The sequence below is a fragment of the Amphiura filiformis genome, chromosome 13 (assembly GCF_039555335.1).
Source record: "Amphiura filiformis chromosome 13, Afil_fr2py, whole genome shotgun sequence".
NCBI classification, from domain to species: Eukaryota; Metazoa; Echinodermata; class Ophiuroidea; order Amphilepidida; family Amphiuridae; genus Amphiura; species Amphiura filiformis.
This window is the reverse complement of record NC_092640.1, coordinates 59,219,979-59,242,980: the sequence shown is the minus strand read 5'-3', so window position 1 is coordinate 59,242,980 and position 23,002 is coordinate 59,219,979. Positions and strand designations below refer to the sequence as shown.

Below are 23,002 nucleotides of genomic sequence, written 5' to 3'. Positions count from 1 at the left end.
TGAAACTTTTTCTTTCCTATCATTTTGTATAGGACTATATTATTTTGTATTAACCATTTTTGATGTCTTTTACTTACTGTTCTTTGTAATGATTTTTATGGAAATAACTAACACCATGAATATGAATGAATAATTTCAGAATACAAAAAGATTCCCGTAGCAACGTATTCCATTAATAATATTATGACTCAGAATTGATGTGAAGATCCACTCGCCAGTTATCTGATTACTAGAAATTAAACCAAACACATGGCCAATGGATCTTCCATCTGAGACGGGGAAAGACTCAACAGAAACAAACGGAGAGCAAAATATAACTTCACAAATAAACTTTAATTTCTCATCAACAAAGTGATCACAATAATATAATAGATGAGCGAAAATATTCTTAGTTCATCCTCCGGCTATGGCTGGCTGACAACTGCCCCGAATAATAGGCCGGGGTAATTGAGGAGACGGAGCCGCGGAGCGATATATATTTAAATTAGCTATGGAAAGCAAATAGCGTCATAACACACGCCCTGCCTTTCTTGAATTGGCGCCTGACATTCTAATTTAATAATATAACTTTTAAAAATAGCAATTTGAATTGATTAACATATGATTTAAAAATAATTATATCTTTTTAACATAAACTTTAACATCAGACATAACATTTCATCAAGTAACTGCATGACTAATAATTAACTGCATGCTGCATCTTTTAATCTGAAACATTTAACTCCAAACACGAATGGATGGGGAGAAAATTATTTTTAAAAACAACATCTTTTAAAACTCACTGAAGCTCGTACAGCAGACAAGGAAAAAGGGAAAAGGGGATGACAAACTAACACAATTCTGCAAGACATCGACCAAGACCTTGCACAATCCCCAAACTGGGCATTTACAATGTCAAGTTCCATGTGTTTCAGAAAGTGCGAAGATCTTACTCTACACCTTAAACTACACCTTAAAATTAACCCTAGAGTTCATAATCTTGAATCGCTGAATCCCTGGCCAGTAGATCCACCGCTGTCGACTTGAACCCATTCGCTGCACTGTACTTGACGCTGACTTTGACGTTGAACTTGACACTTGCGTGATGAACTCGACATTTAATTTGTCGGTGTGATTCAGATCATGTTTTCCATAAAATTTTAAACATGACGTAATAAGAATTGCTTTTTGCAATTAGACGATAACTGATGACGGATGTCAATATAAATAACAGACGAATTAATTTCTTCATATAATTGCAGTTTTCAATGCACCAACATTGTGAAATAAGACGCAGTTCCTCCCGTAGACACAGTACTTGACGAACACGACGAAACAATTTCACACGACGAAATAAACATTCAGCGCTGAAGACCAATACCTTGATAATATTTTATTCAGAATATAACGGGCTTACATGAAAATCGTATGCAAAGTTGTGCACCATACTCCGCACGAATTGATGTCATGTATCAGGTCACAGTTAATAACCCGTATAATATTATTTTCTGAATCAAATCTTATTCTGGAATCACAAATATTGTACTGACGAAAATTCACAATCATTTCAGAATCACACATTTTGCATACCAACTGGAACAAAATTCTTCTGTGTCAAGTTCAAATCCAAATGCACCTATTGTTCAGATGATTGACCACGAAAATGACCGAAGAACTCCATACTCCATTCAGCACGACTCGAATTCTCTGAAATATAAACTCAAGCAAAATACACAGTATAAGTATAACACATACATACTATCTAATTTAGCATATTTCTTAATTCCATAATCATAAGAATACCGTATACCATATACAATATAACATGATTTATACAGTATAACATCATAACATAACACACGCTGCCTTTCTGAAATTCTTCACAAATTTTGAAAAATTAACACAGCCAAAATTCTATAAACACGCAATTTTCAATTCAAAAATTCATAATTGAAATTACAATCTGCTTTATTCTTCACATAATTTGAGAAATGAATACATCCAAATTTCCATAAACACAGTTTTCAAAAATTCATAAATTACAATCTGCTCTATGCACAACATTAGTATTACAAAATTCAATTGCAACACATTCATCTGCTTTTGCCAGATATCTTCACAGGATTACTTTTCAAAAATTCCAAAGCAGCTGGGTTTAAATTATCAGCAGGCTCCCAAGTATTTCTGGAACTTGGGAAATCACGCCACTTGATAAGATACTGAAGCTTGTTGTCCCTGTACCTACCACGTAAAATCTTCTCTACTTCATACTCACTACTTGTGGTAATAGGAGTCAAAGGTAGACCCGGTATAAAAGATGTGCGCTTATCCAATTCTTGGGATGCCATAAGTGGGGCAAACGAGTCATCTGGACAATCAGCATCTACAACATCTTCTAGAGGATCCCTTTGCACAAAATCTTTGGGCATGACATGATTTTCTGGTCTGGCATATCGATCATAGGCAAACTTCATTCGATTAACATGCACTGGGGCTGACATCAACTTATTGTTTGTCAGATTTCGAACACGGAAATTCACGGGCCCCGTTTGCTCTACGAGTAAGTATGGTCCTGACCAAAATTTCATGAGCTTCTTGGACAAGCCTGGTTGAGTGGCTGGAATATATAACCAAATTGTATCACCCACCTGAAACTGTACATCACTTGCATGTTCATCATAACGGTCTTTCATGCTAGCTTGATTAAGTTCAAGATGTTGCTTAGATATTGCACGGAACACTTCTAATTGAGATACCAAAAGATGGATATGTTCTCTCACTGTCTTCTCTGGGTATTCACTCTTAGCCATCAATGTCACATCCAGGGGTAGTCTTGCTTCCCTGCCATATAATAAAAAGAAAGGGCTAAATCCTACAGAATTGTCTGCTGGTGTAGACCTATATGCAAATTGAATGGCTGGAATATACTCATCCCAGTTTGTCTGATACTCATTAGCATAGTGTGACAAGGTATCTAAGATAACAGAGTTAAAACGTTCCTGAATAGCATTACACTGTGGATGATAACTACTTGTATTCAACTTTGATGTACGCATAATTCTACACACTTCAAGCACCAGTTTACTGAGGAAATTTGTACCTCGATCACTAAGCAAATATTGCGGACAACCATGTTGACATATAGTATGATCAAAGAATGCTCTAGCTACAGTGGCTGCATCAATAGTCTTAATTGGAACTAAGATAGGCCATCTGGTACAGTGATCTGTAAAACACAATACATACCGATTACCATTGGTTGTAATAGGTAGAGGACCCAAGATATCCACACTTACACGTTCAAATGCACTGGGGACCTTCATGGTCATCATGGAGCTCTAACTTTGTGTCTATGTGTTTTCTCTGAGCACAAGATATACACGATCTTACCCAATTGTCAACATCTCTATACATACGTTTCCAGAAATATCTTTGGCGGATTTTGTGATATGTTCTCTGAAAACCAAAATGAGCTGCTAAAACATTATCATGACAGTTGTTAAGTATGATATCAATCATGGTTACAGGTACATAAAATTGCACAGTATTTCTTTCTGGCATGTGACGTTTGGCGGGTGTGTGCCATATATGATACAAAATACCTTCATGGACATAGTATTGATCTGACTGCAATAAAATATCACGTGCTTGTCTTTGATTATCAGGCAATATGTCTTCATCCAAAAATCTTATCATGGGACCAGCAAAAGGGTCAGCTAATTGAGCATCCTTGAAATGATCCACATTAACATCAGTTGGTAAAGAAGGAACTTTTTGAATATCTACATACTTTTGGTCTCCATCCAGTCGTCTATTCCTCTGAAATCTCAGATTTCGAACAGTATTCACTTCTGGATCTGGCTTTGTCTCTGACGTAGGAGAGTCATTGATGACGTCATCAGTCATTGTCTCCAAGCCACATTCTGTCCAGTTTGAATCTGTTGCTGAGGAAGTAGGGGAGTCAACATGATATGAGTTACATGAATTACAAGATTCTGACACTTGAGTTGGTATTCTACTTAGTGCATCTGCATTACCATTCTTACATCCTCTTTATGGACTACTTCATAAGTATATGATTGTAACTTCAGTACCCATCTTGCGAGGCGACCTGTTGTACGCTTTTGACCAAACAACCATTTCAATGCACAGTGATCAGTCTGAATTATGAACTTTACAGTATGTTGAAGGTATGGGGAATATTTCTTAAACCCTTCAACCACAGCCAAAGCTTCAAGTTCAGTAGTTGTATACGTCTTTTCGGAATCATGCAAAGCTCTACCTCCATAACAAATTACCTTCTCTTCACCATCTTGTACCTGTGCTAAAATGAAACCAAGACCTTTTATACTGGCGTCAGTTTGCAACATAAATTGAGTACCATCAAAACGAGGGTAGGCAAGAATTGGAGGTTCTACTAGCTTTTGTTTCAGGATTTCAAACGCTTCTGCACACTCTTTTGACCAAATAAATTGAACATCTTTACGAGTGAGATATGTTAAAGGTGCGGCTATTTTACTGTAATCTCTAATGTACTTCCTATAATAGCCTACAAAACCTAGAAATGATCTTACTTCCGATACCTTCGTTGGAACTGGATACTCTTGGACTACTTTGGTTTTCTCTGGATCAGTAGCTATCCCATCTTTACTTACAATGTGTCCTAAATAACGTACCTGTTCTTGAGCAAAAGTACACTTTTTAGGCTTGAGCTTCAAATTGGCTTCTCTCAACCTCTGAAATACTTGTCTCAAATGATCTACATGTTCATTAAAAGAATTGGAAAACACTATTACATCATCAAGATATATTAATACAAATTTCCAATTTAAACCTCTGAACACTTCTTGCATAACTCTTTGAAACGTGGCTGGAGAATTTGTACACCCCATTGGCATTACATTAAACTCATACAAACCATCTTGTGTAATGAAAGCACTCTTTTGTTTTGAGCTTTCTTCAAGTCCAATTTGGTAATAACCTGACGCTAAATCTAGTGTGGAAAAATAATTTGGTGTTCCTGCGCCTAAGCTATCTAACGCATCATCTATGTGAGGTAGAGGAAAATTATTCTTTCCACAATTTGGTTACATAATCTCATATCACAACAGAATCTTAGTGTACCATCAGGTTTAGGAATCATTACAACAGGAAAACTCCAACTACTGGTGGATTCTCTGATTAAACCATCTTCTAACATCTGATTGACTTGCTTACGTATTTCAGTTTGCACATGAGGAGGTTGTCTATAAGGACGACATTTGATTGGCGGATGATTACCAGTTCTTATGACATGCTCAATTTTCGTATATCTTCCTCTAGGACTATCTTTGGTTTGAAAAACGTCTACATACTCAGCTATAAGATCAGATAACAAATCAGAATCGGTATCAGTTAAATGAGAATCATTGAAATTGACCTGAGAAAGAACTTCACGTACCTTAGGATCTGGCGAATTCTGTGCCTTTACATGGACTGATGCTACAGGTACTTCATCTACTACAGAGTCATCTATATCGGTAAAATGAATGATTTCACTGTTATTTACAAGTGTAAATGTACCAAGTTTTGTTCTAGGATACAACACAATTGGTTCATTGCTAGTGTTTAACACAAGTAATTGAGTACTACAACTAGATTTGTTAGCAATAGGTTGAACACTTGATACTGTATTGGCAATCAATACTCCTAAAGCAGTGACTCTCCGTCCTCCCTGACATAATCCTATTGTGCCTTTTGGAAGATTATTCGATAACCTCGCACGCACCACTGATTGTGAATGAGGCGGAATTTCTTGCCTTTCAATTACACGCAAATTACTTTTCTTAAACAATCGCAATTTCTGTGTGTTAAAATCTAATCTGGCCTTATGCTGTTTTAGGAATCTTTTTCCCAACATGATTTCCTGACTAAGATTTCGAGCAATATACATTGGCACGAGAAATTTTGAACCTTCAATAAACAACGGAACAACAACAAAACCACTGATTTGCAACACAGATTTGTTTGCGGTACGGGCTTTGTTAATCGCGGTCTTGACACTGCAATTTGGTGTGACAATTCCAAAGAATGCCAGTACTCATAATCGATTAGATTCATTGTACAACCAGTGTCAATTAAACAGTCAATGTTTTGGCTACCAATAGTGACAGAAATATAAACTTCTTCATCAAAATCTGTTTCAACGTTATCACTATCGCATTCAGACGCGGCAAAATTTGAATCAAATTTTCCATTGCGCGGAACTTGGGCTGAATTACACGGAGAATTACTGCTCTTTTGACGTGTTTGGTCAGTCACACTGTTTACATTACAACTATTTGAAACAAATTTCTGTACAGTTTGTGCATGTTTTACCTGTTCATCAGTTGGATAACAACAGTTACTACGACCCCGATTATACACATCTTCCTTTTCAGGACACTGTCTGTAGCTATGACCTAGTGTATTACATCTGTAACATTTCATATTACGGTCATTAACCTCTCTACACGTATACGGACTCTGATCAATACAGCTATTACTGTTTACAGGTGCATGACATCGATCATTTACATTTTGTTCAATAGATTCAATGTACCTCTCATTGGACAATATCCTTTCATTGACCTCGCCAAAACAATTGTGTGTACGTCCTACGTTTTCGTGTACTACTCTCACTATTTCACTAGTACTTGTATCCACTAATTTCACTATTTCATTACTGAGACGGAGTAGATCATTATATTCTGTACTATGGATTACCTTCTCTGGCTGCTCTGAGTCGGCAATTGGTATGCCTCGGTGCATGCCTAGGGCAACTTGTATGCCTATAGGAGCCATAATCACATTTACTTTTCGCCATTAATATACATTATGTATCAATACAAGAATATCACGCTGCAATATTATTCACAAAATGGCCGAAAACAGAAAACACGCAACAAAATTCTTCGCGCCATAAAACAACTTTGGCGGGAAATCACTAGAAGCGTATTTCACTTAATCTATCAAAAATATCACATAATATATATACAATGAATCAATCCAAAATTGCTAGAAATAATAATACCAAATTAACTTACCTGGGGGTTGGTTTTTCCCACCAGGGGCAGCTGACAGCCAGTCACAGCTTGCTTGGTACCGGAAAAGATTGGATTCTGCACCATTTATTATGACTCAGAATTGATGTGAAGATCCACTCGCCAGTTATCTGATTACTAGAAATTAAACCAAACACATGGCCAATGGATCTTCCATCTGAGACGGGGAAAGACTCAACAGAAACAAACGGAGAGCAAAATATAACTTCACAAATAAACTTTAATTTCTCATCAACAAAGTGATCACAATAATATAATAGATGAGCGAAAATATTCTTAGTTCATCCTCCGGCTATGGCTGGCTGACAACTGCCCCGAATAATAGGCCGGGGTAATTGAGGAGACGGAGCCGCGGAGCGATATATATTTAAATTAGCTATGGAAAGCAAATAGCGTCATAACAATAATGACAGTCTGGTGTGGGAAAATAATATCACATGGAAAGGTATAGTTGATTTTGTTTGTTTGTTTCTTTGTTTGATTGATTGTTTGTTTGTTTGTTTGTTTTAAAATTCTTGCAAATTACATTGTGCAAATAACAAGCTACGTTTTTTCTAAGAGGCTACAATTTATACTATTCTATTTGATGTATAGGCCTATACAATTATTCACCCAAGTTTCTGTGCGAAGTGTTTTGAGTTCAATATCGACTTGTTCTTGCTAAGTCCGTTTTTCTACTTTGAACTATGTATTTAATATTAGGTGGGTATATACCCTTAGACCATACAGCAATTGTGAGTTTAGAGGAATATCACGGAGTCAGTTATGCATCATATGTAGTTATGTGCCTATTTGCTGCGATAGGTATACTAATGGCAGGGACCTTCTTGGCATTTAACATCAGATATAGAGAAGAAAGGTATGATACATTTGAAAAGAACCGGGATTATTAGTAGATAATAAGGTGTAAACGTTTTAATACTCGATGCAATATACAAAGATGAGTTTAAATATGAAGAGTTCTGTTGCAAAAACCCTTACATCTACTTGCCAAATTTAGAGAACACATCAACAAATCATCAAAAAAATCACTGATATAAGCGGGTTTTCAACAAAAGCAGTTTTGGGCGGGATGCTCATCCTACCCAAGCATCCCGCCAAAAACTGCTTCTGTTGCAAGCCCCCATATATTATTAGAGATTTGTTGATTCAAAATTTGGCAAAAAAGGGGTTTTGTAACAAAGCTCTTCATATAGGTATCATGGTTTCATTTAAAAAACGACGTTTTGGACTATTGCCGAGGTTTTTTTTGCTACTTTGTATATAACTGTCTGACTATGAGTTAACCTAGTTTAAATAAAAAATAAAAATATATATCACAAAATTTGTTGACTCCTGTTACACACATGACTTGTATTATTAAATAAAATTTTGCTCTACAGACTTGTGAAACGTTCCAGTCCCAATATAAATAACATTATCATCATCGGAAGTATTTTGATTTACACAACTGTTCCTATCGGTGGACTCGATCATCAGACAGATGTCTCAACAGACACTCTTCAAGCAGCTTGTCAGGTTTGTTTGTTTGAATTAATCGTTTCGCTAAGATAGAATCATTTAATTTAAATGATTTTTTAATAAAATTCCACAATATAGTTCTTTATAATGATGAACAAATCTTTATTTCTTTTAGTTACGTGTATGGTTTCTTTCCACTGGATTTGTACTAGCTTTTGGTTCCATGTTCAGCAAAACGTGGAGGGTGTATCGAGTGGCTGCATTGAAAACACCCGTAAGGAGGGTAAGTTTGTAAACTTTATAAATGATTTAATAATCCGCTCGAAATGCAGCAAACTGCTAGGTAGCTGTTTCAATTTGGGTATATCCACGTTTAAAAGGTGCTTAAATCTTCAATGGAGTCTTTATACTAGTCTGACTTACGAATATCTCACACCAATGTTATAAATGGGAACTATGAGCGTTTCATAGGGTGTACGGTGGCCGAGCGGAACGGCTCCGACTTATAATAGGAAGGTTGTGGGTTCGAGCCGCTTCGACCCCATCGTGTTTTGCCCTTGAGTAAGGTGTATAAATGGGTACCGGCAGTCTTTTAAGAAAAATGCTAGGACGGTAAAAATGCTAGGACGGTAGCAGACTCGCTGTGGAGGAGGTGTGGCGATCACGGCGGAGTCTTGCATAATCGCTAACGAAAGAGAGATGGGCACTCCGTCCTGTATAAAAATACAGGTTCGACTCCTTTACCCGATTAAGGATGTTGTTGCGAGTCGTTAATGACTCAAGGGCAAAACACCCTTTTCCCAAATTCAATTCAGAATGCACAACAAACACACTATTTGATTAAGTTAATAATATCTGAATCTTAAATCAAAAGTAAAGTATGATTTAACAATAATTTTGGTGAGTGAACATAAATATATATAATCAGTCAGAATCAATCAAAAACACTGTTTAGTAATGTAACTTAACCAGCAGTTTTTTTGTTGTCGTTGATTACGAAGTTCTGGTGTATATCCTGATTCACTTCTTTAGCGGAGATCCACTGGAGATCACTGTTTAGCGGTGTCCACTGAAGACTTTCATTTGCATATAAAATCCTCGCACAAATGGCGATCTCCAATTTCCACCTTTCACACAATTTTTAATGGAAAACAGGTCTGCCTTTGCATACAGTCCCCCTGTTTCCATTTACATTGGCAGATGTGTTGTTTCATAAACTAGTATTGACTAGCCCACAACAACACTGCAATAATATCTCTTCAAAAACCATGTCAGGTTTCTTATTATACTCAAACACCAAAACGTCCCATTATATTAATAGCCCATTACTTAATTCACATCTTCACAACATCTGGAAATTCCCAAGATTATAAAATTATTAGATTATTAAATTAAAAGATTCCCAATTATAAACATTAAACTTTAACATTACAACACTTCCTGGAGGAATTTCCAAAATGATGTCATAATTTTACATTGTAAGAAATTCCCAATTCATAAATAGTCCTGACTTTGGTTACTGTGATTACATGACAAAGAGGAGATATTGTATTGCTGATTATTTATACGTCATTGTTTAAATGGCTGTCTTACATATTGTTTATTGTCTATACATTTTTCCGTGAACGTATGATCTTTTACACTCTATATCAGATTAACGACTTTAAACACGATCTTTTTTAATCTCAGGTAATTACGGATAGGTATCTGTTCATCATGATATTCGTATTCCTGTGTATTGATGTATTTTTCTTGACTTTGTGGCAAGCCATAGAACCGATGCACTTAGAAACAAAGGAATTCGATATTGAGGTAAATTCAGTACATCCCCTCCTCCTCCTCCTCCTCCTCTACCTCCTCCTCCTCCTCTACCTCCTCCTCCTCTACCTCCTCCTCCTCCTCCTCCTCCCTACCTCCTCCTCCTCCTCCTCCTCCTCCTCCTCCTCTACCTCCTCCTCCTCCTCCTCCTCCTCCTCCTCCTCCTCCTCCTCCTCCTCATCATCATTCTTCTTATCATCATCATCATCATCATCTTCATCGTCATCATCATCAACACTTGAACAACATCAAAATCACCATAAACACATATAATGGCTATTATCGTCTTTGTCATTGTGCTATATATTATCCATAAGGATATTTTGTAATCCACTTTTTACATTTTTTATCCATAGGAAGCCGAGTTAACCAATCAACGTGTTGTCACCATCCATTACATTCAGCAATGCACGTCGGATAATGTTATCTTTTGGTTGTTACCTCTTTACGCGTACAAGGGTATACTCCTTATATTTGGTACGTTCCTCGTTTGGGAGACGAGAAAGGTAGCTATAATTATTAAATGTACCTGTTCGTATTAAAATGATAATATTTTGACAAAACCGAAGTCGTCATAGACGATTAAAAATTGTATTTTTATTCGCTATACTTTGACGTAGGTGTGTATTTTACACCAGGCAGTATACACCAGGCACAAAAAGAAACTCGTCAGTTATAGTCATCCTTGCTGTTCAACAACCTGATAATTGTGGATTATTCTGAAATATACATGTTGTTAATTGGACTTTGCTTTCTCATTTCACACCCTGTTCGTATAATTCGAGCAAGAATTGACCAAGATATGTGCCTCCAAACCCTCAAACCCCAAAATCAAAAGTTGCAATTTTAACGATCCAATTGTGCCTGTTACATTGCGTGATTTATTGATTGGCCCGTGGTGCTTGTATGCAATACAACGATGCGTTCCCATTGAAAATCGTTGAAATCGCAACTTTTGATTTTGGGGTTTGACGGTTTGGAGGCACATATCTTGGTCAATTCTTGTTCGAAATGAACAAGGTGTCAAATTAGAAAACAAAGGCCAATTAATAAAATGTATATTTCAGAATATATCAGGTTGTTGAACAGCAAGAATGACTACAACTGGCGAGTTTCTTTTTGTGCCTGGTGTAGTTGACTTCCGTTTGTTCGCATTGAGGTATAGGAAGACGATTGTTATATGCGGAACAACATAGAGCTTCTAATGACATCAATCACAAAATGTTTTACAGAAAACTTTTAAATGTCGGGTTATATAAATGTTATAAAACATTTTAATAACTTTCAGAAATAATTTTTTTGAAAACTTGCTGCAAAACATTCTACATTATGGAGTTGACAAAATATTTGTAACGGGCACCAGAATGGTTGGTTTTAATAAGGGTAGAGTTTGAAATGTTAGGACTTAAGGTAATATCATTATTTACCATGTTTATTATTTTGTTCATTTTGATTGTGTCATTCTTAATTAATGTAGGTTTTTGGTTTCATATAAAATTATATTTCTATCTGTTGTGTAATTAATCGATCAGGATCATCATCAAGTTAACTTATTTTCCATCATAATCATTATTGTCAAAACTGTTTTTAATAGATCATGGTTTATTTTAATTTGAAAAGGTCATTCACCTCTTTTGATCATGAACACGCTGCATCCTTTGATTCTCAAGTTTATGATTACTTCAAATATTTATGTCTTCATTGTTTATTGTCTTCCATTCATAGAAGTTTTAAGAGCACTTTAGCAATTGATTCCTTTTATATGAGTGTTGTATTGTTATCCCAATAAGTTAAGTGTGGTGGAATTTATTGCCACTTATCCAATTAACTTATCTTTTAGCTTGAGATTGAGTGTAGGTGACCTACTTATGAATATTCATGAGAAAGTTTTATCTCTTTATCAGGTTATGTATTGTTAATATTTGTCATTAAGTAAATGCTTAGTTAGGGTTATTATTTATGCTGTTGCAGAGATGGTACTTTAAGCTGGTTTCCATATGAACTTGTTTCTTAGATCATTTTACTTCACTTCCATCTTAGCCACCAACTGATAAACATCAAATCTTCCATCTTAGCTTCCAACTTGTCAGCATCAATTCAATCGTCATCATATTCATATTTAAATATATTTATAATATTGCATCTATCTTCATTGTTTCTACGAATCATCAGATATTATTATATTAAAGCCGGAGCATAACATTGTATATCTTTCAAGTCTTCCATCCGTGTGTCTATTTATTTTGTGTAACGGGATTCTCCATTTATTATCGCCCGAGTAAGCTCCTGGATCCAAAGTTGAACAAAAAGAAAATTACCCTAAAAATATCTACCGTTACATTGGCGTCTTCAACGTGGGGCTAAAAATTGGCGATAACTTTTCTTCAACAAATTGGATCAGGGCACCCACGACCCTCGAAAGCATCATGATATCTAATATTATCTCGCGGCTTGAAGCCTTGGAAACTGAAGTGAACTATCTTCGTCATCTCCATCACCTTAGACAGCATTCATCTCCATCATATCTTGCTTATCAGATATCAGGACATGTTAAGTGGTTCAATGTTAAGAATGGATATGGCTTCATCACCCGCGATGACACCAAAGAAGATGTATTTGTACATTGGCGTGGTATTACTAAGAACAATCCTGCGAAGATTCAATCAAGTGTAGGCGACGGTGAAGCAGTTGTTTTTGACGTTGTGCTCATTCCTGGAAGAACTCCTGAAGCCATTCACGTCACCGGCCCTGGAGGCATATGTGTTCGTGGCAGTAGCTATGCCATGGACAGACCCTGCTTCATCCATAATGTACAGTATCAACCTGCATGTGTTGCTTCTCATACTCAAACTGATCCAACTGATGAAAGTCATGCAATTGAGCCTGAATGTGAACATACATGTAGTGAATCTGACTTTGAACCTGAGCATGCTGATAATGATAGTGATGATGATATGTTTGAATACAACTCGGATGACTTTCCATGTGACACAAGTGATGTAAGTGAACCCTCTATACCTGATAACTTGCCGCCAGCTGATGATATTGTTCCCTTAGTTGACATTCCTCATGAAGATCCATCACCTGTTCATGATGACTTGCCACCATCTGATGATAGTGCTTCCATACATGAAGTTGATACTATTTCTGAAGAATTACCTGCTGAAGATCCATCATCTGAACCATCTAAATCTGATTCATGTAATGACTCTGAACTGAATGTTGCTAAAATCCACATCAAACAATATTTTCATCATATTTTAAAGTGTCATAATTATACACGTATAAATGTCGAGGACGCCATTTCCTCGCAGCAGAGTTGAAAGTAGCTGTCACCTCTGAGTAACTTCATATTATGTTTGTCAAATAATGTTTCTTAATGTATCATTTATGATCATGATTAAGTTTGTTGTCTTCTTTTGTGTACAACTTAAATTCTTAAATGATTATTTTAGAGGTGTGTATCATGTTTATATAGTTTCATGCAGAGTAAGTTTGAAGACGTGCACTTATTCAAACTTAGTTCCTCTTTCAAATTAAGAGTTGCGGTCCTCTTTGTGATTCTATTATTTTGCTCATAAAAATCTGAGTATGGCAAGGCATTTTATTAATCATGTTATTGGTTTGAGTGTGAAGCCATTGTTTACTCAGTTATTTTATTTCACTGAATGTTTTATGTAGGCCAAAGGAGTTAAGTTGAGCATAATAAGTGCTCATATCCAATTTCTCTTCAAAACAGAGTTTTTGATAGTCTCCTGTTATTTCACATGTTTATTGATTTTCATTATGCAAACTGATGTTTTATTAATTGATTTGAACAGGTTTTCAAACTAAACCTATTGTTATGGTATTTTGTGTTTTGGCATATTTAGATCATTACCAAAATTGATCAAATTTGCATGCAATTGTCAATCCAAAATTATCATCAAATCATCTGAATATTTGTATTTGGCATCAGTTATTTAAACAAAGGTATTTTTCATTTCCATCATGATACCATCTTGAGTAATTTGCCAACCAATTTATCTCATAATTTATTTTTCTTTAAACATGTCATTTATTTTGATATGATCTAAGTTATGAACCTTAACATTGTGTTCTATTATTATGTTCAATAATCATATCATAAAGATTATGATTTGCTAGGATTGTTTTTAGAAGTTTTGTAAGCTTACATTTAAGGACCTATTTGGTTCACTATTTTGTTGGAGTAGTGTAGGTTTTATAAATTTAACCTATATTTTATTAATTATGTTTTTGGCATGAGGATCACGGAAAAAGATGATCTTAATTTGCGCAACATGTCATCACATTTTTCCAAAAAGCTACTCACCAAATGTTTTATTATTTTATGATATCATGTCTCATTCATTATCATGATATTGATTTTATTGATTTGTCATCTACATTAAGGAGTTATTGTAGAAACATCAATCATGTTTTCTATTTTGTTCTTGATTTCAATGTCAGGAATATTAATGATTAGTTAATTATGTATCCTCCATCTTAAGTTCATTAAGTTCATAATTATCTTGTCATCTTATAATTTGCTTGTTTCCATCGTATTCATGCAAAGTTATTCACTTATTTATTTTTGATCTGTGTCATTTTCACATGACTAAATTAAAGGTAGAATCTCAAAAATGTGTTCTACATGTAGGGCTTTATTTTCTTCCAAATTAGTCTTGTTTATCATGCTTAATTTAAAATGAGTCATTGCATTCAAAACATTGTGAAGTTTTATTTCTTCCAAAGTGTTAATTGTTTTATCATGAAAAGTTTCTTTTGATTTGTAAGTCAGATTTGGATGTGGTCATGAAAGTCATAAAAGTTGAAGTGTGATTATTGATTCTTTTGTATTGTTTCGTGTTACAGTAAAGAGTACCTTTTGGATTTCACACCAAATTAACAGGTCATAATGCATTTTAGATTGAAAAGAGATAGTTACATCATGCATCACTTAAGTATGTACATGTATGTATTTTGATCATTATGTTTTTGTTGAAATTTGCATTATTCAAATTATCATTTTCCAAATTTCATGTAAAATGCCGAGACGTCATTTTCTCTGCAGCAGGGGTGAATGTAACGGGCACCAGAATGGTTGGTTTTAATAAGGGTAGAGTTTGAAATGTTAGGACTTAAGGTAATATCATTATTTACCATGTTTATTATTTTGTTCATTTTGATTGTGTCATTCTTAATTAATGTAGGTTTTTGGTTTCATATAAAATTATATTTCTATCTGTTGTGTAATTAATCGATCAGGATCATCATCAAGTTAACTTATTTTCCATCATAATCATTATTGTCAAAACTGTTTTTTAATAGATCATGGTTTATTTTTAATTTGAAAAGGTCATTCACCTCTTTTGATCATGAACACGCTGCATCCTTTGATTCTCAAGTTTATGATTACTTCAAATATTTATGTCTTCATTGTTTATTGTCTTCCATTCATAGAAGTTTTAAGAGCACTTTAGCAATTGATTCCTTTTATATGAGTGTTGTATTGTTATCCCAATAAGTTAAGTGTGGTGGAATTTATTGCCACTTATCCAATTAACTTATCTTTTAGCTTGAGATTGAGTGTAGGTGACCTACTTATGAATATTCATGAGAAAGTTTTATCTCTTTATCAGGTTATGTATTGTTAATATTTGTCATTAAGTAAATGCTTAGTTAGGGTTATTATTTATGCTGTTGCAGAGATGGTACTTTAAGCTGGTTTCCATATGAACTTGTTTCTTAGATCATTTTACTTCACTTCCATCTTAGCCACCAACTGATAAACATCAAATCTTCCATCTTAGCTTCCAACTTGTCAGCATCAATTCAATCGTCATCATATTCATATTTAAATATATTTATAATATTGCATCTATCTTCATTGTTTCTACGAATCATCAGATATTATTATATTAAAGCCGGAGCATAACATTGTATATCTTTCAAGTCTTCCATCCGTGTGTCTATTTATTTTGTGTAACGGGATTCTCCATTTATTATCGCCCGAGTAAGCTCCTGGATCCAAAGTTGAACAAAAAGAAAATTACCCTAAAAATATCTACCGTTACATATTGTTACCAAAAATATGTACAATAACATTTTGACAACATTTTCAAAATGTTGTAGGGTTTTTAAAAATATTTTTATGACCTGTATATAAACCCGACATTCAAATATTATTAAAACGTTTTTACCAAATTCAAAATGCCTTTATAACATGTTTATAACGTCTTAAAAACATTTGTGCGTTTGCTGGGTTGTGATGTTTAAGCCAAAAGGGAGTAATTGCGGAATAGAGCATGTCCTCATTATGATTTGGGTTCGAGCTATATGCGGTGTTAGTAGTTCTGTCTAAATACTAAAAACACAAAATCTGATATAAAACATGTAATGTGTTTTACTTTGCGATCAAACTGATTCAAAAACACCTGCAGTTCACCAAAGTGCAGTCTGTAATATTTAGTATTATCATACTACATTTATACTTGTCTATAATATTCCATTCCATTAATTAACTACATTTTTCTCTCATGTTAAAGGTCGCAATTCCTGTCCTCAACGACAGTAAACTGGTCGGTATCTGTGTGTACAATACTGTCGTGCTTTGCATTGTGGGAGTTTTCGGTAGTTTTCTGATATCTGATAGTGCGTCAGGGCTCTTCAATTTTACTTCGTGTATAATCATCTTCTGTGCAACATTTACTCTGTTGGTTCTATTTATTCCAAAGGTACATTGAGAGTGAAATAAACAGTCCAGTCCGACTGCCTGGTAAAACTTTCATGTTGGATGCGCCGGCAACATCTACGTTTGTAACTGTATTTGAGCATATATATGTATTTTCGTCTCCGTTTGAGCCTAACCCTAAATTGATCGTGGCAACTCAATATTATTTTACTGATCGGGTGATTTATTTTTACTTTTGTGCACAATTGAGTTGTATCTTAATTCATTAGAAACATTTCTAACTAATTTACATTTTTTTAATCATGCACATTATTTCAAGTTGCTTAAATTGGTTTTGAAATTATCTCTAAGCATATTTTCATAAATAATTGATAACAGTTTTGCTTCCTGAAAGCTCAAATTTATTAAATAAAGAATTAATAAAAAAATATTTTAATCAGAGCAATGCATTGTGCGACACATAATCATACAATGTTGTTTGTTCTGGAAATGATGTCGCTTTCTCAGGCAGAAAAACTGGACTGGTAAAAAAGGACGAGTTTTATGTACATGTAGACAGACGTTTTTCAGACAAAACGCTGCATGATTCTGCTTTTCGTCTTAAAGCCATATTATAACATTTTCTGAGCAGGACGCCCTCAATATTTTTCAAAATTCTGTTTTTGTACACGATTATATTGTACTTCATTAAACCAACATACCCGGCAAAAATCAAGACCCTAGGTGCTGTAGTTTTGTCAAAATCTGAGATTTTGAATAAAACGCAGGAATTTACGCTAGTTTCGAATGAACTTAGGTTTCATCAAATACACTATAATGCTTGTAGACGAGGTTTACGGTATTGTGTTCCAAAACTCAACAAAAATCATTCTTCACAACATGAGGTCTATTTTGTAATTATCAGTTTGGTTTATGGTTATGATATAAGTCATTTGAGATGAAAAAATTGTACCCCTAGTACAATCACAAAATCAGGATACGAGTAAATGAAATCATTTTGATTTTATTTCTGTTTGTAGGTAAGGTTACTTCTTCAACATCCAGACGGATTACCAAGCACATCCAATATGGCGACAGGAATTACAAGCACGGGAAATGTGGAGGATTCTCCAGCAGCTGCGGAGAACAACAATGGACACGGGAAGAATTCCCCTGCAGATGTGAATGGAAAAGATGTTGTTGATAATGATACGAAAGTATGAAAATTGAACGAAAATGAACTTTGTCTAATTATGACATAACACTTAAGTATGGTATAAACAGGTTTAATCCTTATTTTAGAGATCGTACAAGTAGAGCATTGTGTTTTAAATAACTACTTACGTGTCCATCCTCTCAACTATGGCGTTCCTCAGGGATCAGTCACGGATATTCTGAAACGTTTTTAAACATTAAAATGTCGGATATTCTCAAACGTTTTTAAATCTTATGACCACGACACCAGTTGTACGTTAGTTTTGATCTAAAAGTACCAGGTGACTTTCAGGCACCCAGCTTTATCTAACAAATTGCATTTGATGAAGTCAACTGCTGGATGTTGAAAACAAATTGAAGCTGAATGATGCGAAAACGGAGTTTTCATCATCTCTTCGGCAAGACAAATGTAAAATCCAAAAATGGATTAATGCTTTATATACTAACATATACTTTCCATCTACGCAATATTTTCTGCATCCGAAGTTTTATTGACCAGGAGTCCAGGACATGTCATTTGTGATATTTATTTTTCGTTCCTAGGTCCCAAATTTTGGAATACTCTCCCCATTTTTATTGGCAATGCTCGGTGTCAGTCTTTCAAGATAATGTTGAAAACGTATTTGTTTCTAAAGGAGTAGTATTTTCTTTTTTACTTATTGAAGTGTGCTCTGTGTTTTTTATTGTAATATTTCGCTAATAATGCTGTATGTTATCTATTTTGTAATGTATGTTTTTAATATTGCTTTGGTCATTGTTGAAAAGGCGCCAAATAAATTGCATTTGATAATAATAATATTAACAAGATGTAAACCACATTATAAAAATTATCGTAGGTAACATTTGAGACTTTGGAGTAATAGTATGTATAGTATGCAGAACAACTCCAGGTGGCAAACGAAAAGCACTAGCTATTTATTAAGAAGACCAACAAAATAAAGGAAGAGGACTACATGTGCGCCTAAAACGGTTAGTCCTGGTCCGAAACTGAGATAAATTACTACGACCATGACACTCCTTCTTGATAGGAGGGATAAGAGAACTTGTGCGATTGGTTTTGGTAAGCCCTTCGGCGGACCTAAGACAGTATTCCTCCCTCATATCAGAGAGTGTGTCAAACTTGCAAACTTGAAGCATCACTATACGATAAATACTGCTGACTCAGGATTGCTCTGCAGGTATATTTTTGTTTAGCTAAAATACCAGAATGCCACACCACATCAGCATACTCAAGAATTGGCCTGACATATCCACTATACATGACACCAAGCTCTTGGGTGGAAAACCCAAAGAGTTTTAGGGTTCGTAGCATAAAACAACGGAATTTCTTCTTTTTTTTTAAACAAAGTGTCCATCTGGACATTCCATTTAAGATTGTTCTGTAACCATAAACTCAGTACGTTGGCTTCAGTGACATAGGATAGTGGTTCAGTCCCAATGCCACACCACATCAGCATACTCAAGAATTGGCCTGACATATCCACTATACATGACACCAAGCTCTTGGGTGGAAAACTCAAAGCGTTTTAGGGTTCGCAGCATAAACAACGAGATTTTTTTTTTTAAACAAAGTGTCCATCTGGACATTCCATTTAAGATTGTTCTGTAACCATAAACTCAGTGCATTGGCTTCAGTGACGTAGGATAGTGGTTCAGTCCCAATGCCACACCACATCAGCATACTCAAGACTTGGCCTGACGTATCCACTATACATGACACCAAGCTCTTGGGTGGAAAACTCAAAGCGTTTTAGGGTTCGTAGCATAAACAACGAGAATTTCGGGTTTTTTTAAAACAAAGTGTCCATCTGGACATTCCATTTAAGATTGTTCTGTAACCATAAACTCAGTACGTTGGCTTCAGTGACGTAGGATAGTGGTTCAGTCCCAATTAAGAAGTCGTGGTGATGGCAATGGATTAGAAAAAGCAATCTGCACTTGCTCGGATTCAGTTTGAGTTGGCTGTCCTGAAGTGAACTAGCAAGATTCTCAGCAAATGTCAAGTCATCAACATTATTTCCAACACCGACTACCAGCGTTTTAGCTTTATTTATAAGAATTTGAAACCCAATGAATTGGGCCAAATGTTACACTTGTTAACTGGGTTTGGTTACGTCCCGGGGCTTAAGTTCACAAATAAAGTGTAAAAATATTGAAAATGTGTTGCATTGTTGTCTCCCTGATATTTTGTGAGTTATAACAAAGATATCTTTGAATTATTTTTCCAAAATACACATATCTTCTTGAAAGTGATAGACACAAAGCAGTATTTTTATCTTCCGTCTTATTCATGTGGTGTGATCCCCAAACTAATTGTACAACACTGATAGACTTTTCATGCCGATGCCGTACACCTGTGTGGAAACGAATAGAAAACATAGCAAAAACAAGGTTTGAAATCTCATTGTTAAAAAGCTGCCAAGCGTAAAATTTCTCATTTACCATTGTTTACATAGCAAGGAACAACTTTAATAAGTTGTGGCTTGGTGCAGAGAACGTATCTTACACCTCCCATGATGCGTTTCTTCCATTTCAATTTTCTGTACTGATTTGCTATGTTGTGCCACATTCGCTGTCGTAGTGCACGTTAGTAACCATTGGTTACTGCTCCAAGCCTGGTCTCATACACCTGTTCCGAATTTTGATATGCCATAGGCTTTTTTGTTGTGATCATTTCGATCAGTGGTTCGTAACAAAGAAAGCGTGATCCAGTTGAACTGGCAACGGTCATATTCTAACGTGCACTACGACAGCGAATAGTGACGAAATATACCTTTGTGAACGGAGCACATCTTGACTAGCGATCCATGTTCAGCTAGTGTATTCTCAATAATGAAAACAAAGGTAAGCTGTACAGCAAAGTAATGGGAGCGTCATTTGTTGAAATGAGGGGATGTATTATGTTGCAAAGGATTCTGGAAATGGTAAGATAATTTCTCTTGGTTTTGAGTTGAAAAATAGGGCCAATACCAAGATTTATTATTGATTCTTGATAAACATGGGGAATAATATCCTTATTTACTTTTGAATAGTTATACAGGATTTTAGTGTGTTTTTGTGAAAGCGATCGAAGCAGGTTTCTAAACTACCCTGTCAAATTTAATTTTTCTTTAAAATTCGACCACCGGTTGGGTGTAAATCTTACATGATATTCCACTTATATGAAACCAAATCTAATCGTTGAATCGAGTAACGGTTATTTTTATATAGGCGCTTGCCATTCAAAATAAAAACCACCTTTACAATAGGAAATGGCCCTAGCAACCGGCAGATTGTCTACCTGGCAGCCACGTCACGTTGTTACTATCGATCAGCAACTCTATTCAATTTATTTAAATGATGCGCTTCAAGTAAGGTAAGCGGTAAATAACTGTACATCGACGGTTAAAGTTGTGCCATTCGCTGTCGTAGTGCACGTTAGTAACCATTGGTTACTGCTCCAAGCCTGGTCTCATACACCTGTTCCGAATTTTGATATGCCATAGGCTTTTTTGTTGTGATCATTTCGATCAGTGGTTCGTAACAAAGAAAGCGTGATCCAGTTGACCTGGCAACGGTCATATTCTAACGTGCACTACGACAGCGAATAGTGACGAAATATACCTTTGTGAACGGAGCACATCTTGACTAGCGATCCATGTTCAGCTAGTGTATTCTCAATAATGAAAACAAAGGTAAGCTGTACAGCAAAGTAATGGGAGCGTCATTTGTTGAAATGAGGGGATGTATTATGTTGCAAAGGATTCTGGAAATGGTAAGATAATTTCTCTTGGTTTTGAGTTGAAAAATAGGGCCAATACCAAGATTTATTATTGATTCTTGATAAACATGGGGAATAATATCCTTATTTACTTTTGAATAGTTATACAGGATTTTAGTGTGTTTTTGTGAAAGCGATCGAAGCAGGTTTCTAAACTACCCTGTCAAATTTAATTTTTCTTTAAAATTCGACCACCGGTTGGGTGTAAATCTTACATGATATTCCACTTATATGAAACCAAATCTAATCGTTGAATCGAGTAACGGTTATTTTTATATAGGCGCTTGCCATTCAAAATAAAAACCACCTTTACAATAGGAAATGACCCTAGCAACCGGCAGATTGTCTACCTGGCAGCCACGTCACGTTGTTACTATCGATCAGCAACTCTATTCAATTTATTTAAATGATGCGCTTCATAAATAAGCGGTAAATAACTGTACATCGACGGTTAAAGTGTGCCTTTTTGTGCTTGTGGCTACTCAGTCACACCCCGTGGGTTGTATAAGAACAAAAGGCACCCTTCGCTCAAGTGGGCGCTTTGACATTTCTTTGTTTTGACCACATTTTGACAGTAGCCTGCCTGGTAAAGCGTTCATAAGCTGCCAGGTCAGTTACCGATTTAATGGCGGAACCCTTTTGTCTTGAACAAAAGGTACCTCTTGATGAATAGTTTGTCGGCAAATCAAATCGGCACAAAGGAACAGTTTGATGTGTCTGATGTGCTCTCATGTCCCGTAAAAAAATACTGTGCAAACGTTGCTATCCGATCCCATAAGTATGGTAATTCGCGATTAAACATTGAAAAATGTAATTTTGTGTGGCTATGAACATTTGAAAATGTAACATACGCTAAATATTTGTCGTTTTTTATATTTATATTTCTTTTATAATGAGAAACACGGATGAATAATGATAAATAAGGAAATTTCTCTGGAAGCGCACTCCAACAAAATATGGAATAATATTATAATGAGAAGCACGGATTAAAATTGTCTTTGCACCATTTTCTTA

General features: G+C 35.4%; 1 protein-coding gene across 1 annotated transcript in view; it reads left to right on the top strand.

The window, feature by feature from the left end:
* Window positions 1-19,417, top strand: part of LOC140168589 (gamma-aminobutyric acid type B receptor subunit 2-like) — a 28,694-nt gene extending 9,277 nt beyond the window's left edge. Inside the window, exons 9-17 of the mRNA XM_072191988.1 lie at window positions 140-180; window positions 7,470-7,506; window positions 7,764-7,920; window positions 8,444-8,579; window positions 8,698-8,805; window positions 10,212-10,334; window positions 10,697-10,846; window positions 16,889-17,077; window positions 18,054-19,417. Coding sequence (XP_072048089.1) covers window positions 140-180; window positions 7,470-7,506; window positions 7,764-7,920; window positions 8,444-8,579; window positions 8,698-8,805; window positions 10,212-10,334; window positions 10,697-10,846; window positions 16,889-17,077; window positions 18,054-18,236 — 1,124 coding nt within the window. The 3' untranslated portion in view covers window positions 18,237-19,417. The remainder of the gene's footprint in view (window positions 1-139; window positions 181-7,469; window positions 7,507-7,763; window positions 7,921-8,443; window positions 8,580-8,697; window positions 8,806-10,211; window positions 10,335-10,696; window positions 10,847-16,888; window positions 17,078-18,053) is intronic.
* The last annotated feature ends 3,585 nt before the right edge of the window (window positions 19,418-23,002 follow it).